Source organism: Podarcis gaigeae (assembly GCF_964106915.1).
Source record: "Podarcis gaigeae genome assembly, chromosome: 5".
Taxonomy (NCBI): Eukaryota; Metazoa; Chordata; class Lepidosauria; order Squamata; family Lacertidae; genus Podarcis; species Podarcis gaigeae.
The window spans coordinates 67,543,624-67,567,726 of record NC_139681.1 but is presented as its reverse complement, the minus strand read 5'-3'; the positions used below and the strand labels follow the sequence as shown (position 1 = coordinate 67,567,726).

At 44.5% G+C, this 24,103-nt stretch overlaps 1 protein-coding gene across 1 annotated transcript; it reads left to right on the top strand.

Annotated features, from left to right (window-relative positions):
• The first annotated feature begins 2,758 nt into the window (after positions 1-2,758).
• Positions 2,759-22,348, top strand: LOC310846107 (vesicle-associated membrane protein 3-like). The gene is made up of 5 exons (XM_083742192.1): positions 2,759-3,021; positions 16,675-16,798; positions 19,520-19,678; positions 20,197-20,248; positions 22,149-22,348. Coding segments are annotated over exons 1-5 (354 nt in total). The 5' UTR covers positions 2,759-3,019; the 3' UTR covers positions 22,166-22,348.
• Positions 22,349-24,103: the final 1,755 nt, after the last annotated feature.

The window sequence follows — 24,103 nt, the reverse complement described above, 5'->3', positions numbered from 1 at the left end:
GAAAAAGATTCCAGCATTGCAAGGGGTTGGACAAGGAGATCCTAGAGGTCCCTTCCAACTCTACAATTCTATGATTCTAAGATCAATAATACCAAGAGATACCCTGACCACAGGCTTGCTGTCGGAAAGACATGACACAAAATGGAAAAGAAAACAAGAAAACTCAGGCATCACTTCCTAAAGCTACATTGTAGCTTATAGTGACTGTTACAGGTATCTGGGGATTTTCTGACTTCTTATAACAGTCTTTTACTATAGAGCTTTGATACTTTTGGGAATAATATCATTGGGCTTAATCATACTTGGGCATTCAACACAGGGAGTCCAGTTCTAAGTGTGCTATTTAAGCACACTGCTTTACTGCAAGTAAAAAAATATTCAGAGAGACAGTTTCTCTAGGCCTCATTGGAGTAAAGTATGCAGTTTCTGCAAATATTTGTTGGTCAAAGTAAATTCCAATGCACTTATGGATAGGAGACTGAGTTCCCTGTTCCTTTAATTGTTTGGGAGAAATTGAAGGTTCAGTCACAGCTTTTCTCATCACTGCACAATGAGCTACACCTGCCAAAATTCCTTTCTTCTTCTAGACAACCATTTAAAGGCATAGGAACCTATACTCCTTTGCATCTGGTCACCAGAGCTCCAAAACCTGCAATGAGAACATTGCATGAGAGAAGGTATGTTACAACTTAAGACTGACCCTTGAGTTATATATATGATAAGAGATGGAGAGGGGGGCTTTTATTACTCTCTTTACATTCCTTTCTGTGTAGCTGGAGGAGATGGGTAGCAGTGACTGTGGAATGAAGATGATAATGATGTAATTATTTGTACTCCTGCTCATTTGACTGGGTTGCTCCAGCCACTCTAGGAGGCTTCCAACAAAATATAAAAACACATTAAGGTAAAGGTAAAGGGACCCATGACCATTAGGTCCAGTCATGACCGACTCTGGGGTTGCGGCGCTCATCTCGCTTTATTGGCCGAGGGAGCCGGCATACAGCTTCCGGGTCATGTGGCCAGCATGACTAAGCCGCTTCTGGTGAACCAGAGCAGCACACGGAAACGCCGTTTACCTTCCCGCCAGAGCGGTACCTATTAATCTACTTGCACTTTGACATGCTTTCGAACTACTAGGTGGGCAGGAGCAGGGACCGAGCAACGGGAGCTCACCCCATCGTGGGGATTCGAACCGCCGACCTTCTGATCTGCAAGTCCTAGGCTCTCTGGTTTAATCCACAGCGCCACCTGCGTCCCTTCAAAAACACATTAGGAGCAACCAAAAATTAACAAAATGGTAAGCAAGCTTTCAAGTTCTCCAGAGCTCTTCACCAATGCAGATGTTAAGCAAAATGGGGATGGGAGGGATAGAGGAGGAAAGCTCACCTGAGCAAAGTGTGTGTGTGGGGGGGAGACTTACAGAATTCCATCCCAAGGGCATAGCCACATGACTAATTTTTGTTGGTTTTATTTTTACAATTCAAACTTTTACTTAATCCAATAGGCTATGCTGCCTGTCAAACTCATGATCTATCCAAGAGGTGTGACCATGGTTTATACTTGCATTCTACTCTGCAGGTGGTGAACCTGTGGATCTGTAGGGAGAAGACATCTGTGGCCCTCCAGTTGTGTTTGGACTGCAAATTCCATCAATTCAGCTAGCATGGTCAGCAAGCCTCCCTAGTAGACACATGTTTCACTTATGCCCATTCTAAGAGTCTCATGTATTAGAATCCTTGAACCATGGAAATAACATATATTGGCAGATTGAATCAATAATGTACACTTATATAGGGACAATGTTTATTGAGTACCTAAAACAAAAAATATACATGACGGTCTGGGAAATGCTTGTCACTCGGAGCCATTTCAGTGTGTTCATTTTCTTCTTCATGTTACTAGGAAACTGCTTTGTAGGAGGATAGAATGGATGGTGCTTCTTGTTAGATACTGGGAGCTTACATCCTATGGTACCTGAGAGTGCATCAAAGGGACATGTTCTGAAATGAACACATTTCAGTCCTTTAACAAAACCCCATTCAAAACTGGACCCTACACTCTCTGGGCAACCAAGTAGAATGATGGTGTAAAACTCCCTTGCTTTGATGGGCTGACCCTTCCTTTGAAGCCTATGTTGCAAGTTCTTTCTGCATCTTCCAAAGGTGAAGCTTTTCACAGCATGAAGATAAAACCACTAGTTGCTGCTGTTAAAGACACAGCAACCAGGAACTGGCCCAAAAGTTGGCAACATCACATAACAGTCATGTGCTTGTTGCACAGGACATTTTTTCTAATCTGGGTCAAATAGTTGGAATTCACAAAGTGTAACTCTGCATTGCCAGGGTGCTCTACTAGTTAGACTCTAACCATTAGGCAGTGATTCTCAACCTGTGGGTCCCCAGATGTTGTTGGACTACAACTCCCATCATCCCTGAGCTCTGGCCTTGCTAGCTAAGGGTGATGGGAGTTGTAGTTCAACATCTGGGGACCCAAGGTTGAGAAAGGCTGTATTAGAGCATTGTGCAGAACTGGGGGGACTCAAGTTCAAGTCCGCTCCCTGGGTGATCTAGGGCTAGTCACTGTCTCTCTCAGCCTAACCTCACAGGGTTGTTGTGAGAGAGGAATGGAGGAGCCCTGAACTCATTGGAGGAAAGATGGGATTCAAATGTAAGAAATAAAAGAGATGTTGGCTTTTCGCTGCTTAGCCCTCTTTACCAACGCTACGCAGCTGCTTGAGATTTCGTTCTTTCTTTCCAGGCAGGAGGGGGATTCAGAACTCCACCCCTGCCGGCTGCCCTGGGACTGCCACTGATACGAAGGTGGAAAGCGGCGCACTGACTCCTCGTCTTCGCGGGTGGGAGCGATGAGGTGCAGACATGCTCAGTAGCTTGTGCCTTCGCCTCAGCAACAGTGCCTACAATCCTAAGAGGCTGTTTGCATCAGAAGGAGAACTGGAAAGCCATCTTTGCTGGCGACTGAGAGAGAGAAAGGGAAAGCCGAGACTATAAAAAGGGGAACAATGTGAGTATCGCCTGTTTGGTTTTGTCTTTAAAAGGTTCGCCCTACCAGCGCCGATGGGCTTTCTGTGGGGGCTCCCGAACGCGGGTGATGTCGAAGCGGCGCTCGGGCGCTGTCCGGCAGCTGTGGTGCTGAAAAACTCCGACTACTCAGCTTGAGCTATGGGCGTGTTCCTTCCTCTACAACTACAGAAGGGCTACAAGGCTCCGAGGGGTCGAGATTCCTTTGCGGGGACACTCCAAGCCCCAGATAGGCTTCTGCTTGCAGTAGAAAGTGGGGAAACTTGGACCTCTGGAGGGTTTCTATTTAGGAAAGCCAACACAGTCCCCGGAAAGTTCATGCCTAGATAAGTTGCGATTTGAGCTTTTGTGCGATGGCTTTTTGTCCTGTATTTTGTTCTGAATAGCAGCAGGGGATTACCGTGGAACAGAAAACCTCCATTTGTGCTTTATGAGGTATAGCTGAGTGGTGAATGAGGCTGTAATAGAACTCCACTAAAGTAAAGGAGGAGCTCACCCTTGATTTAGCATTGGAACTATAGGCACTTGAAGGTAGTAATAACTGGCAGTTCAGTAGGTAATATACTTTTCTGAGATTACATTACAAGATATATGTTGGTAAAGAGAGGACTGGAAATACACAGTATTCTGATTAAGACACATCTCCAATACATATTTCACCTTCATGTACAGCAAAACAGTGGTCTGATGCCTTCATTTTAGCAATGGGTGGGCCAAGTAGTCCACACTGAGGTGTGTGCAAATTTCTTACCTGCCTCCTTGTGGGCTGAAAGCTTTAAGCTAGCAGTAGGAAGGAGCAATCAGATGACCATCTTGCTTTGCAGCTGACAGTAATTTACCCAGAACCTTCCTCTCCAGGGAGAGCTGCAATGAAGTGGTCTAACACATACTTTACCTGCACAATATCTTGGCTTCATCCTGGTCTCTGGCATATTCAGCAAAGGACTTAAATGAATCCTGGCAAACAAAAACAAAGAAAACTGCAACCATGCAGGGCAGGCAGTACTAGACAGACAATTAGCCCAACTTGATATAGGTCATTTCTTTATATCAGGGGTCAGCAACCCGCGGCTCTGGAGCCGCATGTGGCTCTTTTACACCTTTGCCGCGGCTCCGGGCCGGATACTAGCGAGGAGAGGAGGTGCATTGTGCGCCCCGACACTCCCCACTGTGGCGGGCGCTGTACTGGCTGTGACGTCGCATGGGGGCGGTGCGTGCGTTAGTCATGCACCGTCCCGATGTCACCTTCCCGCCCGCCTGCCCACTACATTGTAAGGGGCATGTACGCTGGTCACTGTTTTGAAGGGGAGTGAAGAACACATACACAAAAAAAGGTAACTTGTTAATTTAACGTTTATTTCTATGAGGAGGAGTAATTCTGAGGGGTCAAACAAAGAAATAATAAAAAAGTGACAAAAAAGTTATTTTTATAATGACGAGTTATGCGGCTCCCAGATTTTTTTTCTTCGGAAACGGGTCCAAGTGGCTCTCTTTGTCTTAAAGGTTGCAGACCCCTGCTTTATATTATATTATATTATTTATTATATTTACACACTGCTTTTCAGCCAAGATTGTCTCCCAAAGCAGCTTAGAATTAAAAGCCACACTGTAATATTATTAAGGGTATCAAGGCTGGGGGCAGTAGCTTTGGGCTCCTGGCAGAGGGTGATACACTTTAGGATCCATGCTTTTCTCACCAGAGAGAAAGGGCAAAAAGACATAGGTGGTGGCTGATATTGAAGATACCAGTTCACAAGCAGTCTGTCTGTTGACCTGCAGAGTCTTCAGACCATGGGAGCTGGTGTGTTTCTCACAAGAAGGAGGGGGGGGAAGGAATTGCAGATGAACTCAGGGACTTTGTATCTACTTTGTGTTTCTATATCCACTGGCCTCCTGTGAATCGACCTATATCAGGGTGGAGAAACTTTTCTAGCTTGAGGGGCACATTCCCTTCTGGGCAACCCTCTGGAGGCCGCATGTCAGTGGTGGGTGGGACCAGAGGCAAAAGTGGGTGGACCCACAAGTGTGAATTTTACCTTTGTGCAGTAGGCTAGTTTCTGTACATGCTCACATTCCCTCTCTATCCGGACAAGCAAGAAGAATTATCAGAGTTCAAGGTACATTCCAGCCATGCAGAGTCACTCAAGCAGGAGAGCTGGGCTGGGCTGGACAGAGTCCCAAGGACTAGACTGAAAGGTCTGGAGGGTGGCATTCAATCCTCAAGCCTGAGATTACCCATCCCTGCCTTAGATGGTCATTTGTGGTGAATAATATGTTCACACGTCTGCTCAGACACAGAGTAGGATACTCATGACTATTATGGAAGCAAGACTTTATGATCTGCTCAGGTCTCTAAATCTTCAATAGCTTGCTGTGTTGTGTTTCTAACATTCTTATCTAAGCAATGTTACAGCTGGGATGTGAAGCCTGTGGCCTTCCAGATGTTGTTAAGTTCCACCTCCTATCAGAACATCCTCTATTTAATATGTATTGAAATGTTTTGGAAAGATAGTGGGAGCCCATGGCAGAGCACTTTACTGAATGATGACAGTTGTTAAATCTATTTTCTGGTTTTCACATATTTCATTCATATTATGGACATCAATATTTATAGACAGATATAAACTGGAAAGAAATTATTAAGGGCAGTGAATCTGTGCAAAGCTAGCCCATATGGACACAATTGTGTTGATTGCTCCAGAACACAGGCAACATACCACTCAGTAGCACTTATCAAACCACGAAAGGATGAGTAGCCAGTTTGGCACTGTAAATATGAGTTACATTACCAGTTAGGCACATTCCGAAGGTATGGGATAAATATGAGTTGGTTTTTCTCTAGGTCAAGCTCACCTGAAAATAGAATGTGGCTGCATGATGCCAGCTTTTTATTCCCAGATACCTCCAAGCTCCAGAGATTCATCTCATGCCAAGCCAAGCCAAGCCAAGCCAAGGCTGCCCATGGAAACATAGATCAGTGCTTGGAGCCAAGCAGATACAAAAGAACCCATTCATCAGTGGGTGTGCCCACCAGGCAGGGAGCAAGTAAAGGCTTTGGAATATTTGCAAGGTCTCCCGTGCAGGGGCTGGCTACCCTGGGCTGATTTCAAAGGTCATCAGTAAATGAGCAGGTCAAGCATATGACAGCCCTGACCTGTGCTCTTCCAGCAGTCCATTGACTGATGCGGAAGGGTGATTGAGATAGAGAGAAGGAGTGCCAGAGGGAGGGAGGGAAAATGTTTTTTGCACTGGTTCTGCCCACCTATGCTTTCTGCTCACCCTCCACTGGCATGTGGCTCCTAACAGATTATCTGAAGAAAATGAAGCCCTCCACCCCTGCTCCACAGAGTGAAGTGGATAGGGAACACCTTACCCAAGACAAGCCACTAGGCTGTAGTTGTCCCCTGTTCTTACATGAATAGCACAGGTAAGGTGCTCCCAGAAGCTATAGCCCTATTAGATTTACTTTAGAACCAAGATCGGGGATATTTTTCATTCTGAGGGCCACATGAAACCTTCCAGGCAACCTTCCGAGGGCCACTTGCCAATTGTGCAAACTGAGCAAACCAAAAAATACCTTTGTACAGCCGGCTCATTTCTACACACACAAGCAAATTTCAAGTTTGGATACCATGCTAATTCTCACAGGGCTATAGATTTTACAAAGCTAATTGTACATATGTTTGCACAGTCTGGCTTTCAACACCCAGCCTCCTAAAATAGTGGCGTGTAGTAAATACTTATGCTTGCATTTTAAGAGATTCACAGATCCTGCCGTTCTGAATAGGTACATCATAATTGAATTGTTTCACATTTACATATCATTAGAAATGCTTTCCTTCTTCCATAGGTATGGCAAGACACTGGGCATGATTCATCTAAAGTTAGTCATGCCTGAAGCTTCACTCCTGCGCACCCATACCTTAGAGTAAGCTCCATTGAACACAACAGGACTTACTTCTCAGTAGACATGTGTAAGCTTGCTCTGCATGTCTCATAAGGAAAAAAAGCATTTAACATTATATACTGTATGTCACTGATCTATCCCCAAGGAGCTAAGGGGAAAATTTATTGCCTAGATTATGCCCATTGACAGCATCCACACAAAATTTGATGTTGGCTATCAGCTCCTTCAGGCAATCAGTTTCTTAATCAATTATCCTGTATTGCTTGCACTCTATAGGATAGTTCTTATTAAACAAACACATAACTTAAGATATTTTTCTTTTTCTTTGATTTAAAATAAAACTCATTTAACTGTGTAGCTATTCTTCCCAAACACAGCTTGGTTTGATGTGGCACCTTGTATCTTTCCAGCTTTTATAAACTTGCCCTGCAGTTCATGCTATTGCTGCTGTGTTGCCTAGCTGTGTGTATGCAAGTAGGCAGGATGACGTCAAATACCTTTATTTGTGTGGGCTGTTCTTTGGTGATTAATGCAACTATTTCCTGCTGCCGCATTACATAAACTGTACTAATAGGCCTTCTATATTTAACTTGCTTTGTGTGTTTTCTAGTACTTCCATATTTATTCAAAACAAAGTCACACAGAAAAACCTGAGAGGGGACTCAGGGCGGCTTACAGCTAAAATAGAAGCAGCCAAAAACATTGGGGGAGGAGAAGCAATTAAACATTAATAGAACACACACACATGCATATATATGAGCTATTAAAACAAACAGATCATTGCAATGAAAACATCACAGCACCAGCCTTTTCCTTAAAAACAGTCTCCAGAAGCCTGCTGGAAGTAGGAAGTTCCAACAAGATATTAGATAGGGGACATTACTCTCTGGTAGAACATTATGAACCTCTAGTTGATTTTTAGATGCCCAGCCATGGTGACCCTTGATGTCAGCCTTGGTCATAGTGACTAGGAACATTTTTTTTACTGGCTTCAGTTGGTGCACCAGCTGCACACTTTCCTGGACAAGATGGACCTGGCTTTGGCCATTCATACTGTAAGCACACTCACCCTGTATGAAACGCCTCTGAAGACAGTTTGGAAATTTGAATTGATTCAATTTGCAGCTGCTCAGAATGTTGATTGGTGCTCGCAATCATACAGCTTTGAATCATCAATGAAGAGATGTCAAAATGTGTGTCTCATCCAAACACTGCTTCGAGGGGGAGAAAAAGTTAGAATGGCCATTTTGGCTACATCAGTACCAGCACTTGCCTTTGAACATGGGAAATAGAAGGGATGACCATCTCCCTGCACCACCGCATGTTGCTTATTGGGTTGTTCTGTATGAAAGGGCAAGTCTCACATCATCAGATACCTTGATAACATCAAAGCATGTTTACAATCATTTAAAATTAGATAAAGAAACATTTGGAAGCCTTTGGGACTTCCGTAAGCAAGCCACCAACTGGAAATGTTACCATCAAAGGATCATATTGGAAATGTCATGGGTGAGTGGGAGTCAAAGATGGGTGTGCTGGGACCTGACTCAGTGCGTCATACTGGTCCCCTGTCTCACTTGACAGCATCACTGGTCACAGTCATCTCTGTTGTAAGTGCTTCCCAGGGAATGAGTCACTGATTGAATGACCTTCTGTTCCTGGCATCCTGGCCTTCTGTCACCCTGCAGATGCATTGTCTTACATTGTTACACCTGGATAACAACAGAATCTTTTTCACTGGTGTGGGTTTCATGCGCTTTTAGCTTTTGCACATTGCCTGATTGCAGGGGTAAAGCAGGTTTTAATGGCAGCTTATAGATAAAATGGAACATTCTGTTGTTATAGTCTCATCCCAGGAAATGACTTACCCTCCTCCCTTTGTTTTATCTACCTGTAGAGGATGATGAGTCAACAGTACTGATTCAACACTTACTGTTCACTACTCTTCCATTCCTGGATGTCTGTTAAGTAGTTTGCAAAAGATCGTGGACGGTGCAGATTATTCAGCCCTCAGCTTTGCAGAAGGCTTATTCTACCTCCTACACACACACACCCCTACCATTAGGGTGAGCAACACAGCTGCCTCAGGCAGCAGGTACTGGAGGGTGGGAAGCCGGTGATGAAGCATAAGCATTGGAGAGCACTGCTGCGGATTTCATACAGGGGGCTGCCCAGTGCCCCCTAAGCTGCCCTCCTGCCCCCAGGTGTGTTGAAGCATGCTGTCCCATTGACAGGGTTGAAGTAAGATTCAATTACCAGTTTGGATTGAATCTGGAGGGTGTGTCGAATGGGGAAAGGGGGTGGTCCTTTGTCTCAGGCAACAGAATGTCATGGGCAGACCAACAAGGATAGCTGGCAAGGCTTGCTACTCATCATTCACTTCATAAAATCATAAGGTTGTGAAGAGGGGAAGACTTTACCAGGCCCTGCCTTGCCCCATCAGTCTCTGAAAGGTAGATCTATGCACCACAAATGGAGAAGTGATAGCGATTTCCTTTCCCAGTGCCTCTTTGGGAGTATTAAAGCTTGAAGCTTTTAATGGTAAACCTGTGATGCAGGATGGATGAACAAAACAAGTAACACTAAGGCTACCATCCTATACACTAGCGGTGGGGAACATATGATGAGCCTGCTGAATCAAGTTAGTGGCCCATCTAGTTCAGCATCCTGTTATGGCTGTCGCCAACCAGATGCCTGGAGGAAACCTGCAACCTGGACCTGAGTACAAGATCATTCTCCCCTTCTGTGGTTTCCAGTAACTGGTATTCAGAAGCATTACTGCCCCTGTCCATAATCTTTGGCCTCCAGAAGTTCCTGACCTGTGTTTTTCCCCTCTCCTTTCCCTAGTATTTTTGTGTCCCCTCCTCTCTTTTTTCACCTCCAGATATGCACCGTATGTTAAGATTTGTTAGACTTGGGAAAACAGGCATAGAAATAGAATTCCTCCTGTGTGTTTTCACACATTCTTAATTGGCAGTGTTTACTAAAAGCATGCCAAGTTTAGGGACTGGAAGTGATAAGCAAGTATCTGGTTTTATTGGTACTCTCCTGTGATTGTGGTTGGTCAGTGGTTAATGGTGTGAATAATCATTTTTAAGGAAGAAAGATCAGCAAGTACGTATCACAGATGAAAACGTTTTTACGTGCTGTGCAAAATGTGTGACAACCCTTGGCGTAAATATATTCACTGCTTGTACCAACACTTTTGCTTCACAGGGACAGGAAGTCTTCGTATCACACAGTTTTTGATGACTGCGTGCGCATCTTCATGAGCATAAAGATATAGTTATAACAGGCTACTGCATGCTTCCTTGTTGCTGTTTTAAATGGCATCTGAATGCTTTTTCTCCAAACAATTTGCACTTGATTATTCTTAGCTTCTGTCCATGCCCTGGAGAATAAATCTAGAAATCGTTGATGCAAAAAGTAATTTTGTCAAATACGTATTGAAAACTACCCACATTTTCAACCCCTCGAAAGCCCACCCTTTAAATTTTGTTCCACTCACCTTTATTAGGAAAAAACCTTGGATGAAGGGTGGTATAGAAATTTAATAAATAAATAGGGCTTACATAGCTTGACTAGACTGTGTACCCTGCGGGCATATCGACACCATATATTTAAAGCACTCTTATATCACTTTAACAGCCATGGAAAGTCCTGGGAAGGGCTTTTTTCCAGCTGGAACTCACCAGAACTCAATTCCGGCACCTTTCAAATGGGCTCCATTGCCTTTGTAAGAGAACAAGGGATGTGCTCATGGTAGAGTTCTGGCCAGTGATTTGTGGCGACCTGTACCAATCAGGATGCAAGGAGGAAGCTTCAGAGCTGGAGGGTGGAGCACAGGATGGGCTGGAAGAAGAGGAGGAAGAGGCAGGTCAGGCATGTGAAGGGCTGGGTGCTTCCCCACCCTCTCCTGCACCACTGTCTCCCAGAACCAGGAGAAAATTGAAGTGGGAAGAGCAGAGGCAACTTCCACACAGGCATAGTCTCTGGCTGTACGCACACAGCCCATCGGGGGGAGCAACCTAAACTGGTGGAGGGGGAGTGGCCCCTGTTGCTGCAGCTGCTCCATAGAGCGCAGGCCTGGGAATAGCTGCCTAGATCAAAGGTTGGCAACCTAAGGCCCATGGGCCAGAAGCGGCCCATGAGGGTCGCTTAACCAGCCCATGAGCTGCCCCCAAACTGAGCCGCTCACTCGGCTAGACCCCATGCACTGCACTAAACCAGTGCAGCACAGCACAGGGACTCTTTTCCACAGCTCTGGAAATTGCTTCTGCACATGCCCAGACGCCGGAAATTGCGCCTGCGCAGGCACAATTTTCGGTGTCTGGGCATGCGCAGACACGATTTCCAGTGTCACGCTGCACCAGTCTGGCCAACAGAGGATCTCCACAGGAGTGATCCAGCCCATGCCCGTTAAGCCTTGCCAACCCCTGGCCTAGATGCTAGACTGGTGTGTGGGGGTATTCAGATCCACAGAATGACTGTAAGTCCCAGCTTGACAATAAAGAGTTAACTGTCTGCTGTGTGCATTCCTTTGAGTGTGGAGTGACTTTGACACCTGGCCTCCAAGGAGTGTGCCGCTGCAGTGGCGGCAGCAGTGAGCAATGCGTTGTTTGGAGGCTGGCTCTGCTGCCCCTGTGGATCCCTCAGACTGAAACCTCACCTTGCCTCATGGGTAGGCCAGCCCTATGCATGAGCACTGGAGTCCAACAACATCGGTCAGTCTCATCCCCAGTCTAGGCAAATCCAGCTTTCCCCACCTTTATGGATTTTGTCGTTTTGCTGTAGAGACAGTTGTGCTCAGTGCTGATCGGCTGACAATGGCAATCAGTCTTATCCAGCACATGTTGCAATATTTTGCACACTGCTTGTGCTCATTTGGGACCCTGTTTTTTTATGAAAAGTGCAATCAATTTGTAAAATACTGTGAAATGTTTTCGGGGAGTGGGCTATTTCCTTGGAGGAAGCGCAGTGAGAGCGCCTGCAAAGGAGAGCGGCTTTTTGCTTGCAAGTTGGAGAAAGTGGGGCCAGAGCACAATGGGGGCTGGCAGTTTGGATCCAATGTGGCAGCCACGAGAGAGAGAGACAGGACCCGCTTGTGGGTGTAATGCCTCCATTGTAGGCTCAGGTTGTATATATGTGTAAATAAACCATATATCATGAAGACAATCTCTCACTGTCCAAAAGGAAACACAGAGCCTGCTAAGCCCCTGGTACCCCTGGAATCTCTCACTGTTCAGAGATTGGGGTGGCATGTAACAGTATTATTTAGCATTTACTACGATGGTGTGGTCTCTTTGATCACGAGGTAGAAAAAGAGTTCCCATGCTTATGAGGTAGCCACAATTTACTGACCTGTGGAAAAGGTTTCAAGGAGACTTAGGCTAGTGGCAGAACAGGTGTGTTCCTCACATGGGGTCCAAGAAGATCCCGTCTGAGTAATATATTCCATCATCCAAATTATCCAACTTAAAAAGGGAAACAAATCTATGGACCTTATACCGCAATAGGTCTTCCTTCTGCTGTGTGAATATTACTAAGTGCTAAAATACAGAAGTGATTCATCTTGGTGCTTGTCAGATGTGTTCGTTGTGGATTCAAGGTGAGCAAATGCTACCTTCTGACTCAGTCTGGCTTGAAGAAAGATCTGGTAGATGGGATGGCAGGTAATAAATCTACTAGTTTAGGGAGTTGGGTCTGGATGATACAACAGGAATCTTCCACGCCTGTGATCCTGTATCTGTGAGAGTAGAGTCTATAAGAGGAAACCTGTCAGACTGGTTCTTTTATCAAGATGATGGTCTTAGCTGCTCAGCTAAGTCTCCATTATTTACATTTTGAAAGTGTGAGCTCTGTTGCCTTAAAGACAATTTTCGCCACCTCTCCTGGCGGGATGCCCATCATTGTAAGATGGAGAACAATGGGAGCTGGGCTAATGCTGGGAGCTGGGGACACATGTGGTGCTCTGTGCTTGGCTTAGAGATCCCCTGGAAACCTACTGGGGAAGCAAAATCTATAGGAGTCTTAATGCTATGAGGTCCCCCTCCCACCAATCCTATCCTCGCTGGGGAGGGCAGTAAATTGGGGTGCCACCACTGTGAAGACCCTTTCTATTTTATCATCATCATCAGCAGCATTTATTAATACCCTACCCATCAGACACTCTGGGTGGCTTCAAACATAATAAAAACACAGCAAATGTCAGACATTAGAAACAATCATAATGCATGGAGCTGCCCTAATGAGACACCTATTTGGAAGCAAATCATAAATTAATAGATTGCAATTTTGTGAGGAATATTCAGATCAGCTTTAGAAGTCACATCTCAGAATATCACTTATTCTTTGCTGCACCACTCTATTTAAAATATTTTTTTCTTGGTAAGTCTTCTGCCGGCATGAATTGTAGACATTCTGCAGCATGTAGGCATTCTGCAGCATGTAGGCATTCACAATTGCAGGGACTCAGGTGGCACTGTGGTCTAAACCACTGAGCCTCTTGGGCTTGCCAATCAGAAGGTCAGAGGTTCAAATTCCCATGACGGGGTGAGCTCCCATTGCTCTGTCCCAGCTCCTGCCAACCTAGCAGTTTGAAAGCACACCAGTGAAAGCAGATAAATAGGTACCACAGTGGCGGGAAGGTAAAGGGTGTTTCTGTGTGCTCTGGCACTTGTCACGGTGTTCTGTTGTGACAGAAGCAGTTTAGTCATGCTGGCCACATGACCCAGAAAGTTGTCTGTGGACAAATGCTGGCTCCCTCGGCCTGAAGTGTGATGAGCACTGCACCCCATAGTTTCCTTTGACTGGACTTAACTGTCTAGGGGTCCTTTACCTTTTACCTTTACTGAGGCATTCGCAAGCCTCTCAGCTTGCATATAAACCCACTGCAAAGCCTCTTACAAACTGATCTTCATTTCTCACAACATGGCAATGTGTCTTTGGTAGTAGGCAGTGTTACTAATGTCGTTATATGCTGTATGATCAATCATTGCAATGTTGGCAGCCAACTGACAAACTCTGCGCTACCATAGATGGCAACCACTGTCAGTAATGAGTTATAGGCATGCAGCAGAACATAGTTAAAACAATAGATTATAACAGCAGCAGCACAAACAAACAGAGGGTGATAAACCACACATTTCCTGGCCCCTTTGTAGTTTCCTAGGGACTATTCCTGCTCTGTGCCTATAGTTTTCAAAGTGAGAGGTGAAAGATTCCAGGAGCTCAAGAGGCACTCACTGGATGCCTTGTAATATACCCTAATAACAGACTATTAGGCTGTGTACACGCCACATATTTAAAGCACATTCTTTCCTCAAAATAATTGTGGCAGCAGGGGGAGGAATCCTTGCTCAGCTTGGCAGAATTCCACGCAACCCCCGTCTTGATTCATGCAACCTGAATCAGTTTTCATCCCATCCCTAATCATTTGCTGTTATATGCTGTTTCATTTTTGCATTTTGCTTCATTCCCAGGGATTTCTTTGGCACTTCTAGAGGAGGTTGGCTGTCTCCCTATGGGATTAAATGACGAGGGACCTTTCAGAAAGGACAGTGAGTCACAGGAGTGTGGGAGGAAGGAATCATTAGGAACTGTCAGGCCAGTGGGCGTGAGGAAGACTTGCTGGCCGATGTTCAGCCACCAGTACAGATTGGATCTGTCAGGAAACCTCCAAAGGGATGTTTTTGGTAATAAAAAACAGGCTCCTGGAAAGAAAAGACTTGCCTTGTGGATTAATTTGAACAGAAACAAATGCCAATTTCCTCTCATTCGTATATCAATGTTTCAGTTTTGTTTTCATTCTTTAGAAACCTTAGGAGGCTGACCTCGAATGTGAAATACGGATCAACGAAGGGAGGTGGTGCAGATCAATGGTTAAAGCACTAAACTTCCGGGCTTGTAACTGTGAAAATAGTTGCCTTGTGCATTCCTAGATTTATACATGGGACAGTGATGCCCTAGGACAAAGTTGAGGAACCTTTTTCAAGCACTTTCTGTTGCACCCCATGAGGGGAAATAGGATGTGATGTGCCTGAGTCCCTCTTCAGTGTGCAAAATTCTGGCTGGAATTCGTCCTTCAACTGTGAAAATGCCTCTTACTTGCCTGGATGGAAAACGATGAGTGCATGTAGAACCTATGACTTATGTGTGCCTGAAATGTAGCCTTATCAGGCAAAAGTAAGAGTCACTTTTATTGGTACCACTACTTTCAGTCTGGCCCTGGCTACCACAAGTATCCAACCCAACCCAGCCCTGCTTCTCACCTTCCTTGAGGGATTTTTCCCCTTCTTCAGGCTGGACTGTGCCCTTGAACTGCGAGGGTGCCTCTTCCTTGCCCAGACGGAGAATGGAGAGATAGATATGAATATTGTGGGGAGAGGAATAGAAACCGAAGACTTTTGTGTGACTCGAACATAGCCTACTATACACAGGCAGAGCCTCAAATTAATTGCACCGCCATATTTTTGCCTCTGGCCTTAGCCACATTTATCTATTTTCCCCCCTTGCATTGATATCCTGCCTTACATTCATCCTAGAAACCAAAGTGGCCTGCATGTGGTTCCCTTCGACAAGATGGTGTGCTCAGATGCTTCCACGCCACAGTCTGTGACTTTTGAGGCATGTGGTTAGAGGCATGTGGCCAGACCCTCCAAGTGTCTCTGTTTTCCAGGGACAATCCTGGATTTACAGAAGCCATCATGGTTTCTGATTTGATCCCGGAGTGTCCCACTTTTCCTTAGGACGCCCCTATGTTGGAGGGTAGGGAGTTATGCAACCCCTGAGCCAAGGAGATAAGTAACTATACAACCTTTAGAAGGCATCTGAAGGCAGCCCTGTATCGGGAGGTTTTAACATGTTTGATGTTTTATTATGTTTTTCTATATGTTGGAAGCCACCCAGAGTGGCTGGGGCAACCTAGTCAGATGAGCGGGGTATAATGATGATGATGATGAAGAAGAAGAAGAAATAGGACATCCTGATTTTCATCGGATAAATATTGGAGGGTAATCAAGTGCAAAGTTGCTAATGACACAATATGGCCCTCAAATTAAGAGAGATCTGCTGAACCATGTCATAAAGGCAGGGGCAAGGGGTGATATTCCATAGCCAGCATTCTGGGGGAAGAGTGTGGGGTTGGCTGGGTGCACTCTATGCCTTTAAAGCACATTTGAAGCACATCCTTTCCCCTCAAAGAATTCTGAGCACTGTAGCTTGTTCCGGGTTTCTCAGAACTGTAACTTAGCAATCAGAGAAAAATACAACATTGCGTGATGCTCCTGCCAGTTGAATGTTGGTTAGGATGTAAGCCATATCATACAAGGGTGAAGGAATGACCGCTGGTGTGGAGCACACTTCCACCCACAGACAAGCCACAGCTGTCTGAACATCATGCCCTCTATCTAACCTTTTGCTTTCTCAGTGGTCTGCCATGCCCTGTCTGTGACCTTTGTTTCCTTCGTCATACATTGTTCAAGAGAGAAATGGCGCGGTGGTAACAGGTGCCAAAATAACTTTATACCACCCCTCGATCTCAGGACTGGAAGCTGTGTAAAGGTGACAGTCCAAAATGTATCTGACTGGTTTTGCATATTGTGCTAATAAAAAGAGCCTCGGCAGAGCTAGCTGGCAGCTTGCTTATGCACAGCTCACCTGCATTACCAACTCCTGCCTCATGTCCTTCACTTCACAAGGGTATAAATATGTGCTGGGTTTCTGATTTAGGTCAACAGCAGCTCCTTCCCAAGGTGCAGGAGGAGCCCCCAGTCCAGGTGCAGCGGGGGCTCCGCTTCAGACCAACGTGACCAGCAATCGTAGGCTGCAGCAGACACAGGCTCAAGTGAATGAGGTGAGCTAAACACAAGTTGTCTTTGTTGAGATCTGTGGATTTCAGGATTGTGATCTGGATCATCTGTTGAGTACCAGTTTTGAATATGCCACTCACCTAGGGTGCGCAGTCATTGACCCGAGGTGAATACTCATGTAACAAATTCTGCATTGTTGTTTATTGCGGTGGTCTACCCTTTTTCATGTTTCTTGAAGTGACTAAGGCTGCAATCATAGCCCCGCTTACCTGGGAGTAAGCTGCCTGAATTCAATACTTCCAAGCGGACATGGTTAGGATTGCACTGTGAATCTATGTGTAGATTCGCAACCAGCCTGAGTAGCTCTTGTTTCTCAGGTTCTGTGCATCATCTTTTATGTCTCTCATCTACCTTAAACGCTCTTGTATGTTAAAGGCAGAAGCTGAAGATGGAACAGGGCATAGCTGGAGCAGCTTCGGACAACACAGACAGGCATGAGAAAGCGACAGGCACACAAACTCTCACTGCTTCATGCATCAACAGACACAAGCAGAGTCAAACACTGTCTCTCATCAATGCACAGGACACAGCTAACATCACTGGGAGTTTGTGTGGAGAAATCCACTAAAGTAGGGGTGGGGAACCTTCATCACATGAAGCAAATCCGGCCCAACAGGAGACTTCCCCATTTGGCCCACTTGGGGTGGGCGATGATGTGTAGGTGGGTTCCCATGAGCCAAGATACAGTGATAACAGCAAGAACCTTTATTGACTACATAACTGGGTAACAGGGGCAAAGCAACTGCTTATATACATTTTTGAAAGCCACTCCTAACATGATTGGCTGTCTAAACTTCCAAGCTGCAAATCACAACTCAGAGTTCAAGAGCCAATGGCAGAGGCCCAAACCCCTGAAATGCTCTGTGATTGGACATCATGTATCAAATCAGAACACAGGAGCTCAGAATCCTTAGTCCAAACAAGCTCAGGCAACACAGACCACTGAATACATAACAGGCAACCACCTTTTTTGCACTACTGTTGTTATTATCCCTGAACTCAGAGCTCAGCCTGCCACTGCCACCCACCAGCCTCTGCAAATCTGATGTTTGCTCCCCCCCCATGCCTGCTTGAGTCACCACTTCTGTCTCACTACTCTGCACTTGCATCCGCCCTCACACATAAACGTGAATGAGCCAGTCCACCAGACAGCAGGCCAACGCTTATTGACCACCTTCTCCTCTCCTGCCACCTTCTTGCCACCATCAAAGACCAAGGAGAGAGGTGAGAGCCAATTTGCATTTCAGCCACACAGTTAACAGCAAACACCAGATTTCCACCAGCTGCCTCTTGTCCCAGAACAAACCTGCAGCCAAGCCAGTTGTGTCCCCTCCCCCTCTACTTCCAAGTCAGCTGACAGCATTAAGTGGCAATGTGGGAGCAGCAGCAGGAACAGAAAATCTGTGCTCAGTTTCCTACGAAATACTGGCATTGGTATTGGGGAAATGCAACAGTCCCACAAAAGAATCCTATCTATTGGGGAATGCATTTGGATCTCACAGAACAAGCACATAACAGTTCTTGTCCATTTGCTGTAATTTGGAGAAGTGGGGGAGTCCATCTGAAAAGATCCTTAGAAAATGTCCATTAATATGTTGTGCCATATTAAACATATCCTCAAGGTGGCACTAAACATCCACACCATAATAAAATCTATTACTATTACACTTTGGGGTATTTCTGTGAAAAATGTCAAGCTGTTGAATCAGTTTGGTGTTATTTGCAGCTGTCATTCACTGGAGTACTTCATTAAGAAAACTTTTCACTCTTGAGTGTTTCACTTTCTTTACCATTAGCTGAAATAAACTAGTTGAAATTAGAATTCTTTGGTTGCTTCTTCATTTAAGATAGCTACTCTTTTCTCTCTCTAAATGGAAATAAACAGCCCTAGCCTTTGGGTGTTTCCTTCAGAATTAAGTATCACTTAAGGGGTTTATTTCCTGGCAAGTGCAATTAGAAATGCAGCCTAAGACATTTACTTAAATAAAAATTTTATTGGTTTTGCATAAAGTTATACACAATAACTATAACCATTCCAAATCATAAAAAACAAGGTTCTTTCAAACCTTCAGACCGCCTTCCCCCTTCCATAGGTTCCATTTCTAAAAAAAAATTCCTTTCCTTTTTCCCTGTATCTTTTACCATTATCCATCTATTATATAATCATAGTAACCAAAATTCATTTCACATTGCAAGTGTCATTGTATCTCTGCCAATGATTTTAACTGTATACAGTGGCCTTTTAAGTATGCAATAAAGTTATTCCAGTCTTTTAAAAAACACTTGTTCTTCCTGGTTTCTGATCTTTCACGTTAGTCTTGCCATTTCTGCATATTCCATCACAGCCTAAGGCATTTAAACCACCAATCCCTGCCTTGTATTTGACTAATTCAGTTGTTCCTCTTTCCTGCACAGAGCAAATAGACAGAGGGGTTATTGGAATTGGCAGTAGGACATCACTGCTTCCCCCAGCCCCATACCTGACATCTGCCCATGAATTTGCCCATAGTCTGAAGATGCTTAGTCTCACCTTTTGGACGTTGCACAAGTTTGAAAATGCAGTGGAGGGGGAGGGACAAGGATGAAGAGCATAGCTCTCTGTTTCTCCTTCCATACATTCATTCTCTGCATGGAGGGGAAAGACCTGACTAGGCCTATAGGTCACCACCCCAGTGTTTTACAAGCTATTGATATGTCCATTTCAGGTGGTGGATATAATGCGAGTCAATGTGGACAAAGTACTAGAAAGAGACCAGAAGCTTTCGGAGTTGGATAACCGGGCGGACGCCTTGCAAGCTGGTGCCTCCCAGTTTGAAACTAGCGCAGCTAAACTGAAGAGGAAAAACTGGTGGAAAAACTGCAAGGTAAACGTTACTACTGCAAGGACATAGTTCCAAAAGAACGAGTGCAAAGATTAAACTAGGGGTGGCCAGACATTCAGCCTGCTGCTGCAGCCGCTGTGTTTTTATTTGAACCCCAAGATCCACCAACAAAAGTCAGGTGCAAAATAGATAGAGGTGGGAAGTCGTACACATCAAATTAAGGAAGAGAGCACCCTTTCAGTACCAGAACTGAGTTCAGTACTTTCATATCAAACCTCACTTCTGCATTTTTGCCTTTAGCCGGTCTGATTTTGGTGGGGGATGAGCCTAATTGTTTTAGCTATTGTTAAATGTCAGAAATCCCATGGCAATCTGTTGCAAGTTGCCCAGACATCTTACGAGTAGATCATGATCTACTTTTCTTACAGCACATGTTTGTTCCCTGGGAAATCTGAAGTATGAGCTGTAGAAGGCAAACAGCCTGTCCAAGTGTACAGGCAAAGCTAACCTTTCTCTGTTTTCCTCCCCTAAACTGACTCTCCCTCTCTCTCCCTCTCTAGATGATGATCATCCTGGGTATCGTATGTGCAGTCATTCTCATCATAATTATAAGTGAGTGGTTCAATTCTTTGTTTTGAATTACCTTCACATTTCATTTCATGACTACTGACAAACTGTTCTGAAGGTAAAAAAAAAGAGTGAACAAATAATTTTACGAGTTTGGAATTTCCCAGTGTCTCCTTCTCTTACCAACCCACCCCCCAAAAATATCACCAATGCCCCTTCTCAGTGTTTTTCTGTGGAAAAAAATGTTTAGGGGTACTCGCATTCTGTCTGAGACTCAGGAAATGAGGCCGCCATCGGGGGTAGCAACAGAACTGAAGATTCATAGTGCTAGAGAAGAAATTAAAAATTTTAAAATGTTTAGTTTCTTCTCCCATTAGATTCACAAAATGTTTAGGGGTATGCGTACCCCTGCATCCCCCAGAAAAAAAACCACTGCTCCTTCTATAAGGAGGCACACTAAGTAATGCTTCCTTTATAGCTGGCTTGTTTTTGCTTAAGTATCCATTGTATAACTGTTTAATTTTCTCATTGCTAAAGGGACAAACCTTTTTCATGATGAAGTAGAACACTTACGTAATTATAAAAGCTCTAATCTTGGTCTTAAAATCAACAACAAAAGTCTTTCTGAATCCAGGGTCGGTCATTAAATTAGCTCAGTGCTGCAATAGCTGGACAAAGCCCTTCTGGTGGCTTGGTAGGGGTGGATTAGGAAACCTGAAACCTGGAAAGCTTGAGATGTGTTGAGATTTCATCATAACAAGGTGTATGCGTAGGACAGTAATGTATTTATTTTAATACTGTAAACCCACATTCAATGTCCTGTTAAGGAAAGCATTGTCATATTTAGAATATGGCATTACACCTGAAATTATAGATTTATCTTGTACAATACCCACTACAGTTTTATGACACTGCAAACCTATGCACTGTGCACAGGATTGCACCTTGAAGGTAATATATTAATAACAATCTGGTTTGGTTAAAATAACCAACACTACCAATGTTTCACTGTGTCTACCAGCATTTCAAAAGGGTTGCATTAAGTTAACCAGTTTTGCTGTGAGCAAGAGAAGAAAAAACATGGCTTTTAAACCTACTTGCTGCATTAAAATTGCAGCATAGACACAAGCATATGACAATAATTTCATCGCCTTGTGGTAGCTATGGACAGATGGACTTCAGTTAGAAACGGGACTCAGCTTGCAGGTACTTCTGGGTCCACTGCTGTCGCTTGAGGCTCTTGTGGCCTCAGCAGCATGGAATGCCTGCCATCAGGTTGGGCTGGTATCCTATGCTCTGGTAACCTCTAGGTTAGATTACTGCAATGCATTATATGTGGAGCTGCTCTGAAGGTCATTTGGAAACTTTAGCTGGTGCAGAATTCAGCAGCCTGGTTGCTCACTGGGGCAATATGTTATGGACTTCTAATGCCAATCCAGGCCCAATTCAAAGTCCTGGTTTTGTGGAATGCACTCCCAAGGGAGACTTACCTGGTGCCTTCTTTGTGTATCTTTTCGTGCCTGGCAAAAGCACCACTATTCTCCCAGGCCTTTGGATAATTAAACAATTTATGGTCTTTCAAATTGTTTGGTAGGGTTATTGTTTTTGCTTGTTATATTGTTATGTATTTTTGTGTTTTTTATAGTAAACCACCCTATGAACCTCAAATGAAGAGCGGTGTGTGTGTGTGTGTGTGTGTGTGATATCCCTCCTGACATCAAATGACCTTCCCCACTGCCCCATTTTTTTACTCAAGTCCTGCTAACTCCAGTACAAAACTTGGACGTAGCCGTGAATACCTTTATTTGCTTACTTCATTTCATTTTTAAATTCGCATATATAATTTTTTCACTGAATTTCTCTTTGTGTTTTGATTGGATAAGCATGCTCATTTCCCTGACTGAAATATTAAATATTTACCTTCTTCATTCTTCTTTTCTTCCAGTCTATTTCTGCAGCTGAACCACTCGTGGCAAATGGCTTGGCATGGCTTGTTTCCCGATAATCTTTCAAATGAAGCCTGCTTTTTAATTCCTTGTGTCTTGGGGCTCTTAGCCTGCAACAGTATGTAAGAATTCAGTGATTCAGTGTAGTCTGATTTTGTTTCCCTTTTGGCATTATGTGTCACACACACACACACACACACACACACACACACACACACACACATTGTGTGTGTGTGTGTGTGTGTGTGTGTGTGTGTGTGTGTGTGTGCGCCAGCAAATACTGCCAACCAATGCCACTTATTGATCTCTCACTGTGTCTTCACATGTGCCCATGCTGACCTTCAGAAACAAATTTTTGGAAACCATTTAATATATATATATTACATTGAGCAAGAAAAGTTTTGGAGCTTGTACGTAAAGGCACCTTCCAAAACAGGTATGTGTGATTAGATATTGGGGCCATCATTCTCAAAATGTGCCTAGGAGACCTCTGTCTCAGTGATAGATGATTGTCGTGAAAGCTGAGCACCCACTAAATATGCTAAGGTCAACAAGAGCTTCATATCCACTGGGCACTTTATCAGCAAGTGTAATTTTACTATCAAAAGAAGGTATCAATCCTAATAAGACTTAGGCTCCAAAGCAATGAGAGTTCCTAAATTATTTGTATAGAAACACAAAGATGGCTTGGTTAAGCCATGTAGTCTAAACTTGGAGCATCTGGCTTAGACCTCTTTACGGGTAGGGTTCACATGGTGACATGGGAAATGCTTGATAACCCTGCCTTCCCAAGGTGAGGGGCAGTGACCTAGTGAAGCCCAACAGGACAGCTTACTCTATGGTCTTAACCCCTTCATGTATTAATTAGACTCAAGCACGTTGCTAATATGAGGCTGGATATCCCACACCACCAACAAAGGAGGGACATTTCAATGAGGACACCCTCAAACCTGAAGCCAGCTTTGTCCACCACTCTAAGCATTATACTATACAGTGGTACCAAATGGAATCCATTCTGGAAGTCCATTCGACTTCCCAAACATTTGGGAACCAAGGCGCAGCTTCTGATTGGCTGCAGAAAGCACCTGCAGCCAATTGGAAGCTGCGTAAGCTGCATCACACATTTGGGTTCCAAAGAAGGTTCAAAAACCGAAACAATCACTTCCAGTTTTTAATTATTCGGGAGCCAAAACGTTCAACTCCCAAGGAGTTTGAAAACCAAGGTATGACTGTATTGACACAGGTACACCACTTAGGCATAGCCAAGGTTTATTTTAGGAGGGGCAGGCTTTATGCTGGGGGGGGCAGAATCGAGTTATCTGTGATGCAATTGGTCAGTTAAGTATTTTTATTTATTTACTTGATTGGGGGGACAGCCGCACCCCCCATCTACGCCCATGGTGCACCAACCCTAAGAGCATTATATTAAAACAGGGATAGGAAGTGCTCTCTGACTCTCCCAGTGTTGTTGGACTCGCATTTCCATCTGCCCCAGCTAGCATGGCCAGGGATGATGGGAGTTGTAGTCCAACAACATGTAGAGTGTTGCAGGTTCCTCCTCCTTGTATTCAAATGACTACTCATAGGGAAAATAGACAGAGAGATAGATACGCACACTTCTGGACAAATAACACATGTATGTATATTAGGAAAGAATAAGCAATGCCTAAAAAAAGTATGCAGGGAGTATATGTACCAGTGAGTGGGCATTTCTCTTTTTCCGAAGCTTTCTTAGTTTTCAGTTCCTTGGGATGTTTTCAGTGCCCTCTAACGTCAGGAGACGGGGGGCTTGAGACTCTTCCTGGCCTCTGCTATTTGGCCTAGAGGGGGTCTTAGCCCACCATCATAGGGGAGATTTGAGAGCGTACTTCTCTCTCTTTCCCTCCTGTGGAAAAACTACCATTCTTAGTGCCTTCCTTCCTTCTCCAGTGCTCTTGCTACTAAATTTCCTTGG

Excerpts from the sequence above, each read along its gene's own strand:
- LOC310846107 (XM_083742192.1), top strand. Across the intron at positions 16,799-19,519 it reads CACAGGCTCAAGTGAATGAG|GTGGTGGATATAATGCGAGT; the intron begins GTGAGCTAAACA and ends TGTCCATTTCAG. Across the intron at positions 19,679-20,196 it reads ACTGGTGGAAAAACTGCAAG|ATGATGATCATCCTGGGTAT; the intron begins GTAAACGTTACT and ends CTCCCTCTCTAG.